Source organism: Eulemur rufifrons, chromosome 30 (assembly GCF_041146395.1).
Source record: "Eulemur rufifrons isolate Redbay chromosome 30, OSU_ERuf_1, whole genome shotgun sequence".
Taxonomy (NCBI): domain Eukaryota; kingdom Metazoa; phylum Chordata; class Mammalia; order Primates; family Lemuridae; genus Eulemur; species Eulemur rufifrons.
In genome coordinates this window covers 98,976,585-98,997,686 of record NC_091012.1, presented here as the reverse complement: position 1 = coordinate 98,997,686, position 21,102 = coordinate 98,976,585, and the positions used below count along the sequence as shown (strand labels likewise).

Genomic DNA, 21,102 nt, shown 5'->3' with positions numbered 1-21,102 from the left:
GCCCATTCTACTAAGTGAAGTATCCCAAGAATGGAAAAACAGGCACCACATGTACTCACCATCAAATTGGTATTAACTGATCAACACTGAAGTGCACATATAGTAATAACGTTCATCAGGTGTCAGGCAGATGGGAGGGGGAGGAGGGGATGGGTATATTCACACCTAATGGGTGCGGTGCGCACCGTCTGGGGGACGGACACGCTTGAAGCTCTGACTTGGGTGGGGCAAGGGCAGTATATGTAACCTAAACATTTGTACCCCCATAATATGCTGAAATAAAAAAAATACAATAATAAAAATACAGTATAACAACTATTTATATAACATTTGCATAACATTTACTAATACATGTATTAGGTATTATAAGTAGTCTAGTGATGATTTAAAGTATTTGGAAGGCTGTGCCTAGTTTATATGCAAATAACACACCATTTTATATAAGGAACTTGAGTGCCCATGGTTTGGGTATCCTCAGGGGGTTCTGGAACCAATCCTTTGTGGGCACCAAGGGCTGACTGTAATTTACTGTTATACTAACGAAGCAAACATGTCCATGGTGACCCTGGGTCTTAGCCATGGGTTCTGGGATACACACATGGGACACTTGCCTCTTCCTGGTCTAAACAGTCACAGTGTCACATGCGGCCTCTGCTACAAAAAAATACAGCTGCGACACACACAAAGACATCCACATCATCCTTTACAGGGTCACACAGGCAGAAAGAGTCGCAGGGGATTTTAGGTCTCTCAGTGCTACAGAAAGGAGTAGCCCAACCCACAGGGTTCCAACAGCTTCCTTAGGCCCCTGACCCCACCCTGGCTACATCCCAGCCAGGTAGGCCTTGGGGGACTGAGGCTGGGGTCATTCCCCAGCCCTAAGGGAACATGGTACCCCAGGCCCCAGGCTGAGATCCCCTCCCCAACCCTGTACCTGGCTTTGGGTCCTGTTCCTCACTTCCTTTCTCACCTGAGCAGGCAGGGCCCGGCCAGGACGGCCAGGGCGGAGGAGGTGCTCCTCTCCGCTCAGCTGCTCTAACCCTGCCCTGCTCAGCACATCCTGGCCTGGTCCTGCCCTGCCCTCCCCCTGGGCGTGGGGTTGAGGAGGATGAATCACCTGGAGGGCGGCACAGGCAGAGACGCGGTTGGAGAGACACATGGCCAGAGAAAGGGAGAGACAGAGTAGCTGACAGGGCCAGAGATGCAGTGAGTAATGCCAGGCAACCCACCACGCAGAGACTCCCTCTCCTCAGGTATACACATAGGTCCCATGGTCGCCGGTGCCTCTCGTCTGCCTTCTCCCACCTGGCTTGGCCTCCTCACCTCTAGGTAGGCGGGCCTCCCTGGGCAAGCCCTCCCCACCCTGTCTGTAGCAGGGCAGCAGGGCCCCTGGCTGGGGCTTCTCTCCCTCTGCTCTACTGCTGGTCCTCTGGGTGGGGTGATCACACCACCCTCCCTGGCCCTGTCCTGGCCCACCCTCTGCTCCCTCCTCACCCATCTCACCGGGGAACCCACAGATAGGCCTGCTTCTCCATTCTCTCTGCAGAATAGGAGGCTGAATGAAATTCAAAGATTCCGGGACACCCTGGAGTCCCAAGTGAGAGAGGCAGGGACTGTCAGCTGTTTCTAGTGAGGAGATGAAGACAGAGGGGGGCAGTGACTTGCCCAAGGTCGCACAGCAAGTCAATGGCAGACTTTCAGGCAGACTGGTCCTGGAGGATTCCTTTCTTACCCTGCTCTCCAAGGAGAAGCTGGAAAAGAGGGGAAGGGGTGGGCCCCAGTGCTTCAGAAAGTCACAAACTGCGGTGTGGTTAGTGAGAGGGACACCTCCAACCCTTCCCACAGGGAGATCAACAACAGGATTCCAGTTCAGGAGTCCAGGCCTGGCCAAGAACCAGGCTAGAATCCACTGAGAGGGAAAAGATTCAAGACCCCTCCTTCTCCTGATTCAGTACTCCCCCTTCCATGTCTCTCTGCCTACATTTGCCTGTCTCCTCCTTGACCCCACCTCTTTCTCTCTCCAGGTGGCTGGATGAATAAACCTTCTTACAGTCTAGCTCAGATCATGCTACTTAACCTGCACAAGAACCTTCTGTAAGTCCCCACTGCCCATGGGAAAGTAGGAACTTCTCAGCTAGGCTTCTGCGGCTCCTCACAGACTCTGCTGAACTCTCTGGCTTTCTTTGGCATAGTTTGGTCCCCCAATATTTCTGAACCTGGTAGACTCTGTGCTGGGGGATGAGAACATCCCATCCCTGCCCTTGGGGAGCTCCCAGGGTGGGGCCCCTCCCTCTTCCTGGAAACCACAGAGCTTGCCCCCCCCCATCCCATCGCCATCATTGGTTTTCTCCAGCCCATTTTTCTTACGGTTGATAATCCACAACATTCCCTCTCATACACATACTCACACCCACACCTCCACACATGACAAGGTCCTCCACCAGCACTGCTCTCTCCATGACTGGGCTTACCAGAGTCCCCCACGCCCATTAGCACAGAGACCACAAAGGAGCCCCTCACACACATGAAGTCATACCACCAAATGTTATATCACTCTGTGAAAATGTACCCAGCCACACACCAACTGTACATGGCCCTCAAAGACATAGAGAGAACCACAGAGGTTGGCAAAATTGCACACACACACAACCACCACTGCCATTCGAACATCTCTTGTCCCCTACAGAAAGCATATCCTGGGCATCCCAGGAGTGCCAGAGCACTGCCCCAGCTCTGCTGTGGAGGTGAGGTGTGTACCCTCCCCACTGCACCCTCACCCCTCCAGGCCTTCAGCAGGCTGGAAGGGCAATCTTTTCTTTATCATTCTTTTTTTTTTTTCACTATTTCAGCATATTACGGGGGTACAAAAGTTTAGGTTACATATATTGCCCTTGCCCCCCCTCCTCCCCCAAATCAGAGCTTCAAGAATGTCCATCCCCTAGACGGTGCCCATCGCACTCATTACGTATGTATACACCATCCCCTCCCTGCCCACATCTGCCTGACACCTGATTAATGTTATTCCTAAATATGATCTTAGGTGATGATCAGTAAAACCAATTTGATGGTGAGTACATGTGGTGCTTGTTTTTCCATTCTTGGGATACTTCACTTAGTAGAATGGGTTCTAGCTCTATCCAGGAAAATATAAAACCATCCTCATAGAGCCATCTAACCTTTGACAAAGCAGACAAAAACATACACTGGGGAAAAGATTCCTTATTCAATAAATGGTGCTAGGAAATCTGGATAGCCACATGTAGAAGACTCAAACAAGACCCACACCTTTCACCTCTCACAAAAATCAAATCACGGTGAATAACAGACTTAAACCTAAGGTGTGAAACTGTTAGAATTCTAGAAGAAAATGTGGGAAAAACACTTACAGATATTGGCCTAGGCAAAGAATTTATGAAGAAGACCCCAAAGGCAATCACAGCAACAACAAAAATAAATAAATGGGACCTGATCAAATTAAAAAGCTTCTGCACAGCTCTCTGTCACGAGAGCAAACAGATAACCTACAGAATGGGAAAAAATTTTTTGCATGCTACACGTCCAATAAAGGGCTGATAACTAGAATCTATTTAGAACTCACAAAAATCAGCAAGAAAAAATGAAACAACCCTATCAAAAAGTGGGCAAAGGACATGAATAGAAACTTTTCAAAAGAAGACAGAAGTATGGCCAACAGACATATGAAAAACTGCTCAACATCTCTAGTCATCAGGGAAATGCAAATCAAAACCACAATGAGATATCACTTAACTCCAGTGAGAATGGCCTTTATCAAAAAGTCCCAAAACAATAAATGTTGGCGTGGATGCGGAGAGACAGGAACACTCATACACTGCCGGTGGGACTGTAGACTAGTGCAACCTCTGTGGAAAGCAATATGGAGACACCTCAAAGAGATACAAGTAGACCTACCATTTGATCCAGCAATCCCATTATTGGGCATCTACCCAAAAGAACAAAAGACATTCTATAAAAAAGACACCTGCACCCGAATGTTTATAGCAGCACAATTCACAATTGCAAAGATGTGGAAACAACCAAAATGCCCATCGATACATGAGTGGATTAATAAAATGTGGTATATGTATACCATGGAGTACTACTCAACTATAAGAAATAATGGTGGCCGGGCGCGGTGGCTCACGCCTGTAATCCTAGCACTCTGGGAGGCCGAGGTGGGCGGATCGTTTGAGCTCAGGAGTTCGAGACCAGCCTGAGCAAGAGCGAGACCCCACCTCTACTAAAAATAGAAAGAAATTATATGGACAGCTAAAAATATATATAGAAAAAATTAGCCGGGCATGGTGGCACATGCCTGTAGTCCCAGCTACTCGGGAGGCTGAGACAGGAGGATCGCTTGAGCTCAGGAGTTTGAGGTTGCTGTGAGCTAGGCTGACGCCACGGCACTCACTCTAGCCTGGGCAACAGAGTGAGACTCTGTCTAAAAAAAAAAAAAAAAAAAAAAAAAAGAAATAATGGTGATCTAGCACCTCTTGTATTTTCCTGGATAGAGCTAGAGCCCATTCTACTAAGTGAAGTATCCCAAGAATGGAAAAACAGGCACCACATGTACTCACCATCAAATTGGTTTCACTGATCATCACCTAAGAGCACATTTAGGAATAACATTAATCGGGTATTGGACAGATGTGAGGGGGAGGGGATGGGTATATACATACATAATGAGTGCGATGCGCACCGTCTAGGGGATGGAGACGCTTAAAGCTCTGATTTGGGGGGAACAAGGGCAATATATGTAACCTAAACTTTTATATCCCCATAATATGTTGAAATAAAAAAAAAAGAGGCATGGAAAAAAATACCTCCTATTTTGTTCTTACTGCTTAAAATTGCTTTTGCTAAACGGGGTTGGAAGGGCAATCTTGACCCTTACTCCCAGAGAACTCCCAATCTCAAAGACAAAAAATCTGGATCAGGAAAAGCTAAATGGTAGCTCAGGACATGGAAAGGGGTCAGCCTGTCAGGACTGTGGAAGCTCAGGGAAGGGAGAAGTCAGGGACAGGAGGGACAGGGTGACCAGAGAAAATGCAGGACACCAGTTACATGTGAATTGCAGATAAACAATAAAAAATAATTTTTAGTATAAGCATGTCTCATGTATACTCATATAAAAATGTATTACACTATGCTAAAAAATGACTTGTATATGTATTAATATATCTGAAATTCAAATCTAGTTGTACTTTTTTGGGGGCTAACTCTGCCAACTCTAACCAGGGGCAGCTTCAGAGTGAAAGTGGCAGTGCCTGGCAGCCAGGGTTCCCCCAGACTCTTGTCCACTTAAGCCTCACACAGGCTGGGGGCTCTACCCAATATCTTCTGCAATGGGCCCCTGAATGCTCATGACAGTGGTGTTATTTTAGGGATAACCTTGAATCTGGTCTTCTTTATTAAAAAAGTCAATAATTTTAAAAACATGATACTTGACTATTCCAAACAAGGGTGGTGTCATTAAGACCACTGATTGGACTACACGGATGAAGGTGTTGTAGCACCTGTGTTAGGAATAGGTGGCTTAGGAGTCACACAGACCCCAGTGTAAATCCCAGCACTGCCATTTACTAGCTGTGCAGGCCTGGGCAAGCCTCTGCATCTGAGTTTGTTTCCTTGTGTGGAAAATAGGATACTAAGAGAAGCTCCCTAGTTTGGAGGAGTCTATGAGACAATGAAGGGCAAGAGCACAGTGTCTCCCAACATACACAAAGCAATGTGGGTTAAACTTGAAAAGCAAACAGAATCACATATCCACAAAGACACAAAACTATACACACAGATACGGAAACCTACCGGCTGCAGGCTGCAACCCAACATAAAGCTGCTGGTACACTGACAGACACACTCAGCCAGAGACTGACACAAATCCCAGCCCCACTCCCCAGGACAGCCTGAAGATCAGGGTGGGATTCCTATTAGTGGCGTCAGGGTAGTGAAAAGACAGTGGTGCCCTGTCTCCCCCATTCAAATTCAATTCAAAATTCAAACCACACCAAACTGTGAAATAAGTGTCAAGAAGTGTAGCTGAGGTTTGAATTTTCCCATGACAACTTATTGTTGTTGAAATGGCAAAATCATTCCAAAGGTTGCTGCGTGCCCCTGCTTGGCAGGTGTCCTGAGCACATGCTTTTGGGTTTACTGGCAGAGTGGGTCCAGTCTCTAGCTGGGTTTGAGGACAAAGACTCCTCCTTTTGTCCATTCCACTGGCACTGCACCCTGCTTCTCCCTCACCTCTTTCTGAGAATTTCAGCTGCCAGCGTTTCCCCTTCCCTGGCCAGTAGCACCCCCTCTCCCTTCTCCCAGCTGTAGCCTTGGCTTAATCTCAAGACTGCTATTAGGGCCCCAGACTGGACCTTGGCCATTAACTCACTGGTGTCCTGAGGCAAGTGGCTTCATAGCTCTGGACCCCAATTTCCCCATTTGCAAAATGGGGAGAATACGTGTGCGCTGCTCATTGTGAGGAATCAGTGAGATATCAGGGTGGGCAGAAGCCAGCCCTAGCATTCAGGCCTCCCGACAGCCATACAAACTTCTCCCTACAGCCCTCAAATCTCTGCCTTTCCTGGCTGAGAGGTAGGCCCCAGGGACAGCTGAATTCCTGGGGGTGCGGTCGGGTGGGGAAAAGGGAACAGAGGGAGTGGAGAAGAACAGCAGCAAAAAGGAAAGTGCCTTTTGGGAAGCCAGCCCTGTGGTGGGAAGAGGAGTCCCTCAGCTTGAGGAAAAAAGCAAGGGATAAAGGCATAACTGCCCCACCTCTTCCCACCTGCCCCTAGAATGTGAGCTTCAGCCCAACTGCCCCACTTCACGTTCAAGGCCATACTGCGCCTTGCTTGGCCTGGCAGATGTTCTCTCTGAGAGTTCAAATGTAAGGCTCTGTCAAGTGTGAAACGTGCAGAAGGAGCTGTTTACAGGAACACTGTGGGTAGTTTGGAGGTTCCTTTCCTGAACAAGTAGTCTTCTGAACATAAGGACTCTTCAGAAAAATGGAGGCACCTTTTGTAGAATGAAGACACTTTTGGAAAGTGGGAGCCATTCTGGCAAGTAAGGAGCTTCCTAAAGAGTATTCCATCCTGCAAAATGGAGAAACTTTCTGTGAAATGGAGTCTCTTTGACAAAAAGGTCCTTTCTATAAAGAGAAGTTTCTGCAAAATGGAAGTGCCTTCTTCAAAGTGGAGGAACATTCTGTAAAGTGCGGAAAGTTCTATAAAGACCCTTTTGTAAAATGGATGACCTGTCTATAAATGAAGGACTCTTTGACAGAATAGAAGACTCACCTGTTAAATGGAGGAACTCTGTTTTGTAAAGTGAGGCCCCTTCTGTAAAGTGAAGGATGTTTCTATAAAGTGTGGACCCTTGTGTAAATTAAGGAACTCTGTGTAGAAAGGGATAGTATAAGGCAATACGGAATGGTGGGGACTGGGGTAAACTGGAGAGCATATGCCTCACCTAAAGTAGGGACAGAAGCTCCTCTCCTGCATCCAGTTGTCACCTTGAAGTAATGGGGCCCTATATTGTCAGATCTTCCAATATTTCAAGAGGATCCAGAACTCCAGATTTTTATGTGAAATCCCCTAATTTTAAAAACTGTGAGCAGGCCAAATGAAACTCGTGAGTCAAAATCAACTTGTGGGCCATCACATTGAATATCTGAGTTAGATGGTCCTTAAGGCCCCCTTCCACCTCTGCTGTTTACCTCTTGCCCTATCTGCCATGCTGTAGCCCTTGGGCAGGAGCCTTGGAGGTCCCCTCTCCCACCCTCTAGAAGGGCCCAGTCTCCTCTGGGCCTGAGCAGTCTCAGGGAGCTGGCTCACGCAATACTTGTAAGGAGTTCCCTGAATTGGAATCTGCCTTTTGCTCTTTCTGGCCTAGTTCACCTTCTTCCCTGTGCAGGATGCCTGGAGAGCAGGGGATTATAAAAACATTGGGAAATCTCTGGAACTCAAGCTGTTCACTTTTTAGCAGAGAATATAAGGTATGGGGATTCAACTGTTTGTTGAACACTACTCTGGGCCAAGTACTGTGTTGATGCTTTCCCATATGGCATCCTCCTAACAACCCTCTGAGCTATTAGCCCCATTTTACAGATGAGGAAACTGAGGCACAGAGAAGCAAAATAACTGAGGATACACAGCTAGAAGTGGTTGAGCTAGGACTGGATCCTAAGTGTGTCTGCGTCCAGAGTCACAGAGCATGTCTTCAGTGAATGTTTGCTGAGTTGGGAAAGAAATCACATTTGGAGGGGGCAGGGGAGAAGACTTTCTAAAGGAGGCGTTTTTTAGTTGAGCCATCCAGGATGGAGTGTTTTTACAGGTATAGATGGACTGGGAACCATCCTGCAGACAAGGGAAGAAAAGTGGGCAAAAGTGTGGATCCTGGGGAGGGGGTATGGGTGAAGTGTATGTTTGAAGGGCAGAGAATCCCAGGTTTGCAAGAAGGCTCCAGAGCAGGAAGAAGGGACAGGAAAGACCAAAAGATGCAGGCAGGCAGGCAGGCACCTCCCCAAACATACCACCAACACCACCATCAAGACACAGACCTACAGTAGGGGGCATACAGAGACAGGCACGGAAACCAACAGACACACACACGATCTACAGACCCACACACAGAAACATCTGGAACCTCCCACAGGCTTAGATAGAGCCAAGGTGATATACAACACATACAAACCCAAAGACACATGCAAACCAACACACAGCCAAACAGAAACAAGAACATTAAGACACACACAAAACAGACCCACGGGGACAAAGACGGCCAGGCAGCCAGGCACCTACGCGCGCGTGCACACACAAACCTTGAAGCTACATGAGAGCACCAGCAGCCCATCCCTCTTCCAGTCGCTTGATTACTGTGAGGGCCTGGCCACCTCCTCCCTGATTCTCTGGACCAGAGGCCAGAGAAGGATAGCTAGCGGGTGGTAGCTCCACCCCCCCAACCCCGGGAGGAGCTGGGGACTTCAGAGGACAGGAAGGGAAGGGAGTGGAGCTGCAGCTGGGAGCACTGGGGGCAGTAATTACCCGGTGCTGGTGCTGGGGCTGCCACGCTGGCTGAGATTCCCCTCCCTGTGAGGCAAAGCTGCTAGGGGGATGGTCCATCTGACCCCTGCCTTGACCTCAGGGACCCCAACACCCACCCATCTCTCTTCACATCCACCAGAGGCCTGGTCAAATCTGAGAGTTGGAGACAAAGGGATTACGGGGAAAAAGGGCAGATAATAAGAGAAAGACACTGGGACAAGGAGGGAGAAGACAGAAAAACTACAGAGACCCAGAGGTAGATATAAAGGAAGACAGAAAAAGGAAGGACAAGTCAGAAGGGAAACAGAGACAAAGAGGTCCACATAGGGCATGGGAGTCAGTGAGGGATATAGGCCCAGAGAGGTAAAGGGGCAGGGATAAAGAGGGCAGGCCAAGGCCATTTGTTGAACATGGCGTGAAGTGACTTGCCCAAGGTCACATGAAACTTTAGAAAGCGGCAGACCTGGGGCTTGGGGGCTCTTCCCACCGCCAGCCCCTGCCAGAGACACAGGGCCCAAACGGAGACTCCCGAGGGAATTCTTCAGAGCAAGAAGCAGTCAGGGAGATCCCAAGCTCTGTGCGTGCCTAAGAGACGCACAGGGAAGGAGACCCAGCCTTCCCTGCCCCTGCCCCAGCGCCCGGGGTGGGGGAGGGGCCGCGTCCACACCTGGAAAGCATTAGGTAGGGAGGCCCGGACTAGGGGAGCTGGAAAGAAGCTGGAGGGGGTTCAGGGAAGGTGACGGTGAAGGCGAAGGCGGTGGCGTGGGCGGCAGCGGCCTGGGCCTAGCAGGCCTGGGCGGAAGGGCTTCTATGCCAGCTGCAGCTCCCAGGGGCCAGCCCTGCCAGTTCCGCCTTTCCCGCTTTCCACAGGCGCCTTCCCTCTGTGCCTTAACCCCTTCCCTGCAGGGGCCATGAGAAGCGCCACAGAGGGCTAAAAGCTGCTGGCACCAGAAGGGCCTGCTGATCCCTTTCAGCCTCAGCCACACACCTGTGCCCCTCACCTTCCTGCCCTCACTCTGGGGCCCAGACAGGCACATCTGATGCCTGCTGGGCGCTGTCACCTAGATGTCCTGTTTTCAGGCTCCGCAGCCTCATTGCTTCCTGAACACACCCCTTCCACAGCCCCTGGTCTGCTCCTCCCCCGGCTTTCTCTACTCCAGCAAGGGCACCTCCATTCACCCAGTTGCCCAAGTCTGAGGCTGGGGGGCTTTCTCCACGACTTCTTCCTCTCCCTCAACTCAAATTCCAACCGGGCCCCAAGTCCTGTAGACTTGACTCCTCAGTCATTCCCGAATCCACTTCCCCCGCCCCAGCCTCCTAACTGATTTCCCTCCCATCCTCAGGGCCCTCCATGAGGCATTCTCCACACCACAGCCAGCTTTCGGAAAACACAGCCTCCTTCCATTTCTTCAGCCTTGTGAAGGGCTCCTCTTGCCTTCAGGGTGAACTCCAAACTTCTGAGCACAAGGACAAGGAAGGCCTAGCTCTTGAACGCTTCCCTGCCCCCACCCTCCAGCCACAATGGCCTCTTGTCTGTTCCTCGAAAGTGCTCTCTTCCGCCTGGGGCTTTGGCACATGTTGTTCCCGTGGCCTGAACTGCTTTTCTGCTTCTCCCTACCTCTGGACTCCTATTTATCCTTCAGGTCTCAACTCAAGTGTCCTCTTTTGCCTGCCTGCCCCGCTCCCTGCCACCATGTGTTCCTGCAGCATCAGTGCTTGGAATTACTTGTAGTGTGTCTTTCCTGTTAGGGATGAGCTCCATGAGGACAGGGATTGTGCCTGTCTTGTTGCCCACCCAGCACCTAGCACAGGGCTTAGCACATGGTAGTCACTCAACAGACACATGTTAAATAAAGAAGTGCCCTCCTTCCTCCCCTCTTTCACTCTCCCTTACTCTATCACCAAGCATTATTGATGCCATATTATATGCCAGGCAAATATGATGACGTGTTACAAATGGGGAAACTAAGACCCTGAGAGGGGAAGGGAGGCCTGGAGGGACAGTGAACCAAGGCAGAGCCAGCAGTGCTGAGGCTCCTTCAGCTACTGCCCTGCAGCTTTGTCTCCAGCCTTGTGTCTTGAGGCACCTTTTGGAGGTGTGATGCCTTCCAGGTTCAAGGAACTGGGCACTGGAGCCCTGAGAGGCTGGACTCACTGCTCCAAAGATGTTTGCTCTCTCTCCAGATGAGGGAACTTAACTCTGCAGCAGGGCTAGCCAATGGCAGACTACGCTTCCTGCCCTCATTCCAGACAGGTCCTAGCCCCACCCAGCCAGCGTCTGGCCAGCTCCACATCTGCCTAAGGCATTTAGCTAACTGGCCCCCAGAAAGCCATGTCTGTCTGGGGCATTGTTAGCTACCACTCACCCTTGAGGGAGCAGGCAGCCCCAGCCGGGCCCTCCCCAGGGACAGAAGCCCCTGAAAGGGCCGAGGAGTGGGGGTGCCAACAAATCTGCAACTTGGAAACTTCAATTCTTTTAGTCCTGTCTGGAGAAGTCCTTTTCCCAGATACCCACAGTCTTTACATTTTGTTGTATTTGTTTGGAATGCCCCAGCTGACTAGGAACCAAATCTGGGTCTTTTCCCAGACACTCCCCTGGAATTTCAAACTACTGCACTCCAAAAATTCCCAGCAGAGCCCACCATAGCCTCCTGCCCAAAGCCCCCTCTTCTTTCCATGAGCAAACCCCCTCTATGCACCCCCCAAGGCTGCCCTCTGTAGGGATAATATTGAGGGAGCCACACAAATTTACTTTACTGATGTTTGATTTGCTTTTCAGGAGCACTCCCTCAGTTCTTTGCAATAGCCAGTTACCCTGGGTGTATGTAAAATGGATCTCACTTTCATGCAAATATGCTTTAAAAACTGCTTTCCTTCCCCAAAAAGGTTTTTTGTTTTTTTGAGACAGGATCTTGCTCTGTTGTGGACTGGAGTGCAGTGGCATCATCATAGCTCACTGCAACCTCAAAACTCCTGGGTTCAAGTGATCTTCCTGCCTCAGCCTCCCGAGTAGCTCAGACTACAGGCGCTTGCCACCATGTCTGGCTAATTTTTTCTATTTTTTAATAGAGATTAGGTCTTGCTATATCGCTCAGGCTGGTCTTGAACTCCTTGGCCTCAAGTGATACTCCCAGCCTCCCAAAGTGCTGGGATTACAGGCGCAGGTGTGAGCCACTGCAGCCCCCCCAAAGGCATTTCTAAGGCAAAGTTTGTGCAAATAATGAATGATACACCTGAGGGTTACTCTGCTGCCCTCAACGTCTGTTTCAAGGATGGGACTGGCCCTGAGAACCATGCATACTCTCCCCATTAACCACTGGGTGGTCCACGGTATACGTAGGTTGTGAAAATTCCCAAACATCTCTGGCCCTGACTTTTTTTCTGAGCTTTCCAATCCACATGCAAATGACTGAAGGGATCTGCCCCCAGGCCTCTCAGATACAACTTGTCTCAATTACAATTGCCTATCTTCCCCCAACCAGCTCCTCCTTTTGTATGTAGATGGCTCTATTAGCATCCACCAGGTTGTTTGTTTCAGAAAAAAAACTGGAGCTATCCTGGACTCCCTGCCTGTCTCCCTACTTCCACCCTTGCTCCCCTTCCATCTGTATTCCACATGCAGCTATGGGGAACTTCCAAACACCCAATCTGAGCCTATCAGTCCCCTGTTAATAATTTCTCTTTGCCCTCAGGAGAAAGTCCCTTCGCCAGCCTTATCTCTCCGCCCCATGTCTCCCAATACCAGCCCTGTCCCCCAGTGCCAGTGTTCCATGTCTTGGTGCTTTTGCTCCCACTGAACCTTACCTGAACTGCCCTCCAGGTCCCTCTCTAGCTCTACAAACCCTTTTTTTTTTTTTTTTGAGACAGAGTCTCACTCTGTTGCCCGAGCTAGAGTGCGTGGCGTCAGCCTAGCTCACAGCACCTCAAACTCCTGTACAAACCATTTCTTGACACCCCTTTAGTGTCCTTCCTTAGGGAGAGGCCCTGCGCTGGGCACTGATGATGCCAGGGTTTCCTCTGCCTAGAGTCCCAGAACTGCAACTGCCTTCCAACTTAAACTGCCAAATGGCAGCCATTCACCAGAGCTGGGAGGGTAAACTGAGACAGCCAGTTTTTGTGTTTATGTGGGTGAGAGGTTGACTTACACTCCCTTTGGGGTTGGGAGTGAGTTGAGGGAAGCCCACATAGGGCCCTGGGGCAAAAGCCTTAGAGGGGGAGGCCCATGCATTCACTTGACCCTAATGATGCTGACTCACCCTAGCACCCAAGGCTAAATCACTGCCTCCATCTACCCAAAAGAACAAAAGACATTCTATAACAAAGACATCTGCACTTGAATGTTTATAGCAGCAGAATTCAGAATTGCAAAGATGTGGGAACAAACCCAGCGCCCGTCAATACATGAGTGGATTAATAAAATGTAGTATATGTATACCATGGAGTTCTACTCAGCCACAAAAAACAATGGTGATCTAGCATCTCTTGTATTATCCTGGATAGAGCTGGAGCCCATTCTAAGTGAAGTACCACAAGAATGGAAAAACAGGCACCACATGTACTCACCATGAAATTGGTACTAACTGACCAACACTTAAGTGCACATATAGTAATAACATTCATCGGGTGTCAGGCAGATGGGAGTGGGGAGGAAGGGATGGGTATATACACACCTAATGGGTGCTGTGTGTACCGTCTGGGGGATGGACACGCTTAAAGCTCTGACTTGGGTGGGGCAAGGGCAATATACGTAACCTAAACATTTGTACCCCCATAATATGCTGAAATAAAAAAGAAAAAAAAAATCACTGTCTCTCTGAGCTTCTACTGCCCCATCTGGAAAATGGGCTTGACTAGACTGTGTATCAGAATCACTTTAGGAGCTTTTAAAAATAGATTCCTGGGTTTCAACCCCAAGATTCTGGAGCTCTGAGGTGGAGTCTGGGAATCACATTTTTTTTTTAAGGTCAGCAAGAGATTGTGATGCTCACTGTTTGAGAAGCCCAGAACCATACAGTGTCTAGGGACTTTTCTAGATCCAACTGTAACTCTTGGAGTTCCTGAAGATGCCTCAGGCTCCAAATCTGAAGGAGCTAGTCCCTCCTGCTGCCCCTCCACTGGCTTAGTTTCCCCCACTACCCACAAAACAGCTCTAACACCAGGTGCAATTCCTTTGACTGAGCTCGGGTCAGGCACCAACCCCCCCAATGCCTAGCATCTCGAAGGACATTCTAGGCCTCAATTCCGAGGAACAGGGTAGGCGTCTCCTCAAATCCCTATAAACAAACCTATACTTGGGAACCCCTTTCTGGCTCTCTCAAAGCCCTCTCTGGCATCTCACTGGGTTGTCCCACTGACGCAATGAGGCCTTAGGTCTAATCAACCTGGAAAATGGGCATAATAATTGTCCCTCCTATCACCAGGAATCAGGATAACTAAAAGAGAAAGCACTTTGAAGCAATTCAAAGCTCTTTACATGGATAAGATATAATTATTATTTTAAAAGCCTCCCCCCACCCCCAAGATGGGCCACTGGGCCCTAAGGATGGTGATTCAATAAAGGCCTCAGCAGTCTGAGGGAGGAAGCCAGCAGGCCCAGGGAAATCTTAACATGTGGACTAAAATGTTTCAACCCTTTAATTGAAGCTCAGGAAACCCTCTTTCTCTCTCTTACACACACACCCTACAACCGCCAACCCTGCCCTCTTAGGGCCAATTATAGGCAAGTCCCGTGGAGAGAGAAGCAAGTCACTTGTGCCTACCCCTGGGCCGGCTGGGCAGTGGGGGAGGCGGGCCTCTCACAACCCATGCTGCTGTGAATCACATGGCCCAGTGCCCGCCTTGTCAGGGCCTGAGTAATTCCTCCGCCTCCTCTTCAGAAGGTTTTTCTCTCTTCTTATTTTTTAATTTCATTTTAATTTTAAAAACTCCTGCTTTCTGAGGATTTACATTATGCTGCAGGCTTTACAACCAGTATCTCACGGACTCCTCATGGCACTCATTTTCCCTTCTCAGGAAACTGAGGTCCAGAGAAGGGAAGTCACTCACCCAGGGTCACATAGTGAGTGAGTTACAAATGGTTGGATGGGAGGCCAGGTCCTTCCCTGACATCCTTCTTATTCCCAATCCTCATCTTGATTTAAAAAAAAAAAAAAAGAGAGAGACACTCACCATACAATTATAGAGGCAGGGACTTCATTGGGGAAAAGGATCCTGGGAACTTTGTGTTTCTTTTTTGGGGAGGAGGGGAGTGGTTTAGGAAGAGTATTATGATTTTCAATTTGAAAGGATTGGTGGATTGGAAAGGCATGCTCAGAATCACTACCACATATTGATCAGAGGGCCAGAGGGGTCGAGACACTACCCAGCTACTGACTCCCAGACCAAAAGTATCTGGAGGGCAGGAATTCAGTGTCCTTCTCTTAGGCAATAGTTACTGAGGGCCTACTATGTACTCCTTTAGTATCTGTTCAGGCATTTATTCAACAAGGATTTATTGAGCACCTACTGTGTGCTAGGCACTGCGCTAGTCGCTGGGAATACAATAGTGAGCAAAACAGATGTAATCCCCTTGCCCTCATGGAGCTCACATTCTAGGGGAGGATGACAGGCACTAAACAAGCAAACACACACAATAAGATAGTTGAGAATGTACTAAGTGCCAGGACGGAAGCACACTGGCAGCTGCAATGTAGACTCACAAATGGCCCTATCTAAAGTGGTCAGGGAAGGTCTCTTGGAGGAGGTGACATTTGAGCTGAGACCTGAAAGATGAGAAGCAAGCCAGATGGAAGGCTGGGGGAAGAGCCACCAGGCAGAGTGAAAGTAAATGCAAAGGCCCTGGGGTGGGAGTGCTTGTGGTGTGTTTTGGCATCTGAAAGAAGGCCCTGAAGTAAAGGAGTGAGTAGCCTGCTTCACACAGTGTCTGCCAAGGTGAGTTTGGAAAGCCAGCAGAAGCAACACGTAGGGTAGGGCGTTAAGGGCCTGTTTTCAGCTGGCTATCTCCAGCCCATACCAAGGAAGCCCTCTGAATCTCTCAAGAGGTTCCATGACTAGCCCAAGGTCATGACAGCAGCAAGGGGCATATCCCGCCCAGGCTTTATACTTCACCACTGCTACCTGGTACTGGGCCACAGTCTCAAAGACCTGTGGAGCCGGGATGTGAGCCCTGGGAGCCCCCAGAGGCTCAACAACTCCTTCATTCCCAGGGGAAGGCAGGGGAGACATGCACTGCTCTTCTTCCATGGCTCCTGGGTGCAGGCCCACATGAGAATGTCCCCAGATGGGGGAGGTCCTGCTGGGCTGCTCTGGTCTGTATAGTGCAAAGGCCTTCCCAGGTAGCGGTGTGGCCCCAGCCTGACCTAGCGCTGCTCCCCACCTCTTCAAACCCAAGAAACCATCCTGATTTCTCCTCACAAAACAACCCTGTGGCCCTGGCTCCTGCCCTGTTGACACTTCTGCTGTCTCCCTACCTACCAGCCCCCTCAGCACTCTCCTCCAGCCTGACTCCCAAGGCCCGCCTCTTCCACCTTTCTCTCTCATCAGCACCTTCTACTCCCTCCTTCCCTTGTCCTCCCACCACACACACCTGGCAAAACCCCAACCTTGGATCAATCCACCATCCTTTTTTTCCACTCACACTCCAAGGCTGCTGAATAGTACAGGAGAAAATCACATAAGCAGAAGGCTTGGCATTACTTTCATGGTCTCCAGCCTCAGTTTGGGGAAGCGGAAAGACCACAGACTTTGGACACAAATACATCTGGTTTTGAATCCTGGCTCCATACTGGCTGTGTGACCTTGGGCAAGTTACTTAACTTCTCTGAGCCTCAGTTTCCTCGCCTACAAAATGGGACTAATAATATCTACTTCACAGAGGGCTCCTGAAGTTGAAAAGAAAACGCATGTAAAGCACCTAGTCCAGTGCCTGACACAATGTAGGTGCTTGGCAAATGGAAGAGATCCTTTCTTTTCTCCTATTCCCCCAACGAATCCCTGGGTCCCCCAACCAAATCCCCGTTGCTGCCTTGCAACCCTGCCCCTTTTTCTTGGAGTGTTCCCTCTCCCATTAGCTTCAGCAGACAGAAGAGAAGGGTGTCAGAGAGGTTGAGGGGCATACGGGACAGAGAGAGGAAACAGGGATAGTGGTTGAAAGGACTGGACGGAGGGCCAAGGGGCTGGGGTGGGGAATGAGGGGACCTGGAGGGCCCTGGTGAGAGGGCCAGCCCCGAGGTGGGGCTTAGAGGGCCCAAGAACAAGAACCCGCTCCCAGTACCAGGCCCTTGGCCCGGGTTCCCATGCTCCCTCGATCACTCACCAGGCCGAGGCTGTGATCCCTCCAGGTGGTAGGAGAAGCGCAGGGCCCGATGGTGCTGTGGACTGGGGCCGCAGGGCAAGACCCGGGGGCCTAGAGCAGCGCCCAGGCTGGCGTCCGAGGGTCCGGAAAACTGGGGATCCAGGGAGCCGCCGAGAGCTGAGCCTGAGCCCCTGCGCACCGGCAGTCCAGGCTCCGAGGCTCCAGGGTCCGAGTCGGCACAGGCCGGTGGAGCGGAGCCGGGGGGGTTCGCGGCCGGGTGTTCGGGCTCCAAAGGCCCGGCGCCCCCCAGGGCTCGGTGGCCATGCATGGTCCGGGCCTGGGCGCGGGGCCCGGGCTCCCCGCTTGGCTCCAGCTCCTGGGGCGGAGGCGCGGGCGGAGGAGGCCGGGCGCCCGGCGGAGCAGCGGCCTCAGGCTCGGGGGGCGGGGCTGCGGGATCAGCCCCACTGCGGAGATTCGAGCCCCCGGCCCGGGCCCGGGCCAGCAGCCGTGGCAACGGTGGCAGTAGCAGCAGCAGCCGCGGCCACCGCCGCTGCCGTGCCAGGCATCTCCGGCCCGGCCCCGCTCCGGGAGTGGGCTCGGCGGGGCCGGGGGCCCGCTGGGGAGCGCTGTCTGTGCGGCTGCGGTTGGGCGAGGGTCGGGGGGCTACGCTCGGCGCGGGCTCTCCTGTGACCAGTGAGCCACTTCCGTGGCCCCGGGGCGAGTGGTTGGTCGGATCCGAGTGCGGGGGTCTCTTCTTTCTCCCCGAATGGGAATCGATCTGGGCTCTCCTGGCTGGTCGGAAAGGGTTCTTCCTCCCGCCGCAGCGGAGACTGGGGGCGGAGGCGAGGAGAGGAGAGGGGAGGGAGGGGAGGGGAGGGAAGAGAGGACGGCGGTGGCTGGGGGCGCGCGTGTGTGCCGCGCGCCTGGGCTGCGGAGCTCGCCTTCAGCCAGTCCTCCCAGAAGATGCTCCAGCCGCGGGGGCAGGGGATCGGCCCGGGCCAGGCTCTACCGTCCTCGCCAGCCTCAGCTTGGGTCTCGGCGGCGGCGGGCGGGAAGGAGCCCTAAGAAGGGGGATGGGCAGCCGGGAGCCGTAGCTGAGACAGCCGCAGCCACAGCGGCGCTGGGACCCAGTTACCGGGGCCCCGCCCCTTCGCCCGGGATTAGCGCTTGACCACGCCCCCTCGCACGGTCCCGCCTCACTTCTCCCTGAGACCGCCCTCAAGGCCTTCCTTCTGCCCCTTAAAAATTCCCCCTCAGCCTGCATTCCTTCTTTCTCTCTGGGCCCACACCAACAAGTCTCTGGGCTCAATCCCCCAAATCTGCCCTTCTATCCCATCTCAGGTCTTTCTCCCTTCACCCCTCCTGTTTTTTTTTGAGACAGAATCTTGCTCTGTCGACTGGGATAGAGTGCAGTGGCCTCATCGTAGCTCACAGCAACCTCAAACTCCTGGGCTCAAGCGATCCTCCTGCCTCAGCCTCCTGATTAGCTGGGACTAGAGGCGCCAGCCACCACTCCCGGCTAATTTTTCTATTTTTAGTAGAGACGGGGGTCTCTCTCTTGCTCAGGCTGGTCTTGAACTCTGAGCTCAAGCGATCCTCCCGCCTCGGCTTCCCAGAGTGCTAGGATTGCAGGGGTGAGCTACCGCGCCCGGCCCTCCCCTCACTGTTTCTTCTCTTTTCCAGAAGCCTTTCCACATGTTCCAGAGATTCCTTAGGGCTTGGCTTATAGAGGACCTGTCTCTGGTACTCTTCACTCTGCTCAGACCAGACATCATGGTCCATTGTCACTCTTACCAATAGCCTCAGTTCCCTGATCTGTCGCATCTGCCTGGCAACATCCCAACCTTACATCAGTCCAACTGTCCTCCTTTTCCATGCCTGTGCCAAGACAGCTAAACACTGCTGAAGGAAACTGTTCAACCTCACAGATTTGTGCCACTATAAACCCACGGTTTCCAGCTTCTACCAGGCCCTCAGTGCTGACCCACAACCCTACTAGTCAGCTCTTTTTCCCATCCCCCACTGCGGCCATTTCAAACCTTCTCCCTTCCCCTCAAACCCTCAACTTCTCCGTCTGCCCCCTAACCCTCTGAAGATAACCCTACCTCTTACTTCACAGAATAAACAGAAGCCATCAAAAAGGAAGCTCTTGACTTCTTGCCACCAAGCCTAGGGATTCATCTTTGCTCCTTCCCATCAGCATCTAAACATACGCAGGTCTCTTCCATCTAAAAACAAGTAAACAATTAACCAAGAATTCTCCCTTTCCAACCACCCCCATCTCTTCTCTTTTCTACAAACTTCTCAAAAGAGTTGCCTACACTCAACTGTCTTCATTTTCCCACCTCCCACTTATTTTTCCACCCAGTACAATCTGCCTCCACTACTTGCTTGAAACTGCTCTGTCATCAAGGTCCGCCACGGCCTTTGTCACTAAATCCAATAGAATCTTTTCAGAGGTTATCCTACTTGGCTTGTTAGTAGCATCTGGCACTGGTGACCACTCCCTCCTCCTTAAACCACTTCCATGACAATGCACTCTCCTTGTTTTTCTCCTACATCCTTGGTAATTCCCTTTTACTTTCCAGGCCCCTCTTTGTCCAACCCTCAATGTTGGTTCTCTTTAGGGCTTTGGCCTGAATTCTTGTCTTCTCTATTCTCTTTCCTTCCATTACCTCATTTGCTCCCGTGACTTCAGTCATCATCTCTTTGCTGATGACTCTCAAATTGATACCTCAAGACCCAGTATTTCTCTAGACCCATGTGTTCAACTGGTTACTAGCCAGCTCTACCCGAATATCCCAGAAACACCCCAAACCTCAACTTCTCCCCAACTCAAGGAACCCTCCTCCCAACCTGTTTGTCCTTCTTTGTACCATACCTTAGTGAATGACCCTAGTCAAAGCAGAAGCCTGAGCTACACCCCTGATGCTTCTCTCCTCTCCCCGCCCCCCACACGCAATCACCAAGTCCCATCATTTTTACCTCCTGACTAGCTTCCAAGTCTATTTATGTAGTCTCTGCATTTCTGCTGCCACCGCTACCCTAGTTTAGGCCAGCACCATTTCTAAACTGCAAAACTCTCAGTCTCCCTGTTACAGTCTTGTTCTCTAGAATCTATTCTTTACGCTATAGGCAGTGCAGTGTGTATCTTTTGAAAAAGTAAATCAAATCATACCACTCCCATGTTTAGAACCCTTCGATGAGTCTCCACTGGCTCAAAAGGAAACCTACCTTCCTTAACAGGGAAGGCTAAGCTGGGCTTTTCAGGATCTGGCCCTGTGCCAGCCTTTCCAGACTCCATGTTGAAATTCTTAGACTGTTCCTTAGTCTCTCTAGCTTCTGAGTTTTTGCATATGCTGTTGCCTCTGTGTGAAACTCTTTCCACATCTCCCCAATTCCAATTCATTTATTCTTCAGATCTCAGCTCATTCAATGAATGTCTTTTGAGCACACACTATGAGGCACTAGCTATGCTATAGTGAATAAAACAGACATGAACAAGACAGTTGTGGACAAACTCTGCCCTCAGAGTTTGCGGTCTGGTACTGGAGAGGATGTGAAATAAACAAACACATAATTACAACACATAAACACACATAATTACAAATTGTGATATGGCTGTAAAGGGACAGAACGGGGTGATAGGAAAAGAGAATAACGAGGTGGGGGTGATTTAGCCTGAGGGGTCAGGCAAGGTCTAACATTTAAGCTGAACTGTGAAGGAGTGGGAAGTCAGCAGATGAGTGGAGGCAA

General features: G+C 50.8%; 1 protein-coding gene across 1 annotated transcript in view; it reads right to left on the bottom strand.

Annotated features, from left to right (window-relative positions):
* FGD1 (FYVE, RhoGEF and PH domain containing 1) overlaps positions 1-18,479 on the bottom strand; it is a 45,086-nt gene extending 26,607 nt beyond the window's left edge. Inside the window, exon 1 of the mRNA XM_069463293.1 lies at positions 17,368-18,479. Within this exon, the coding sequence (XP_069319394.1) occupies positions 17,368-17,674 (307 nt within the window). The 5' untranslated portion in view covers positions 17,675-18,479. The remainder of the gene's footprint in view (positions 1-17,367) is intronic.
* Positions 18,480-21,102: the final 2,623 nt, after the last annotated feature.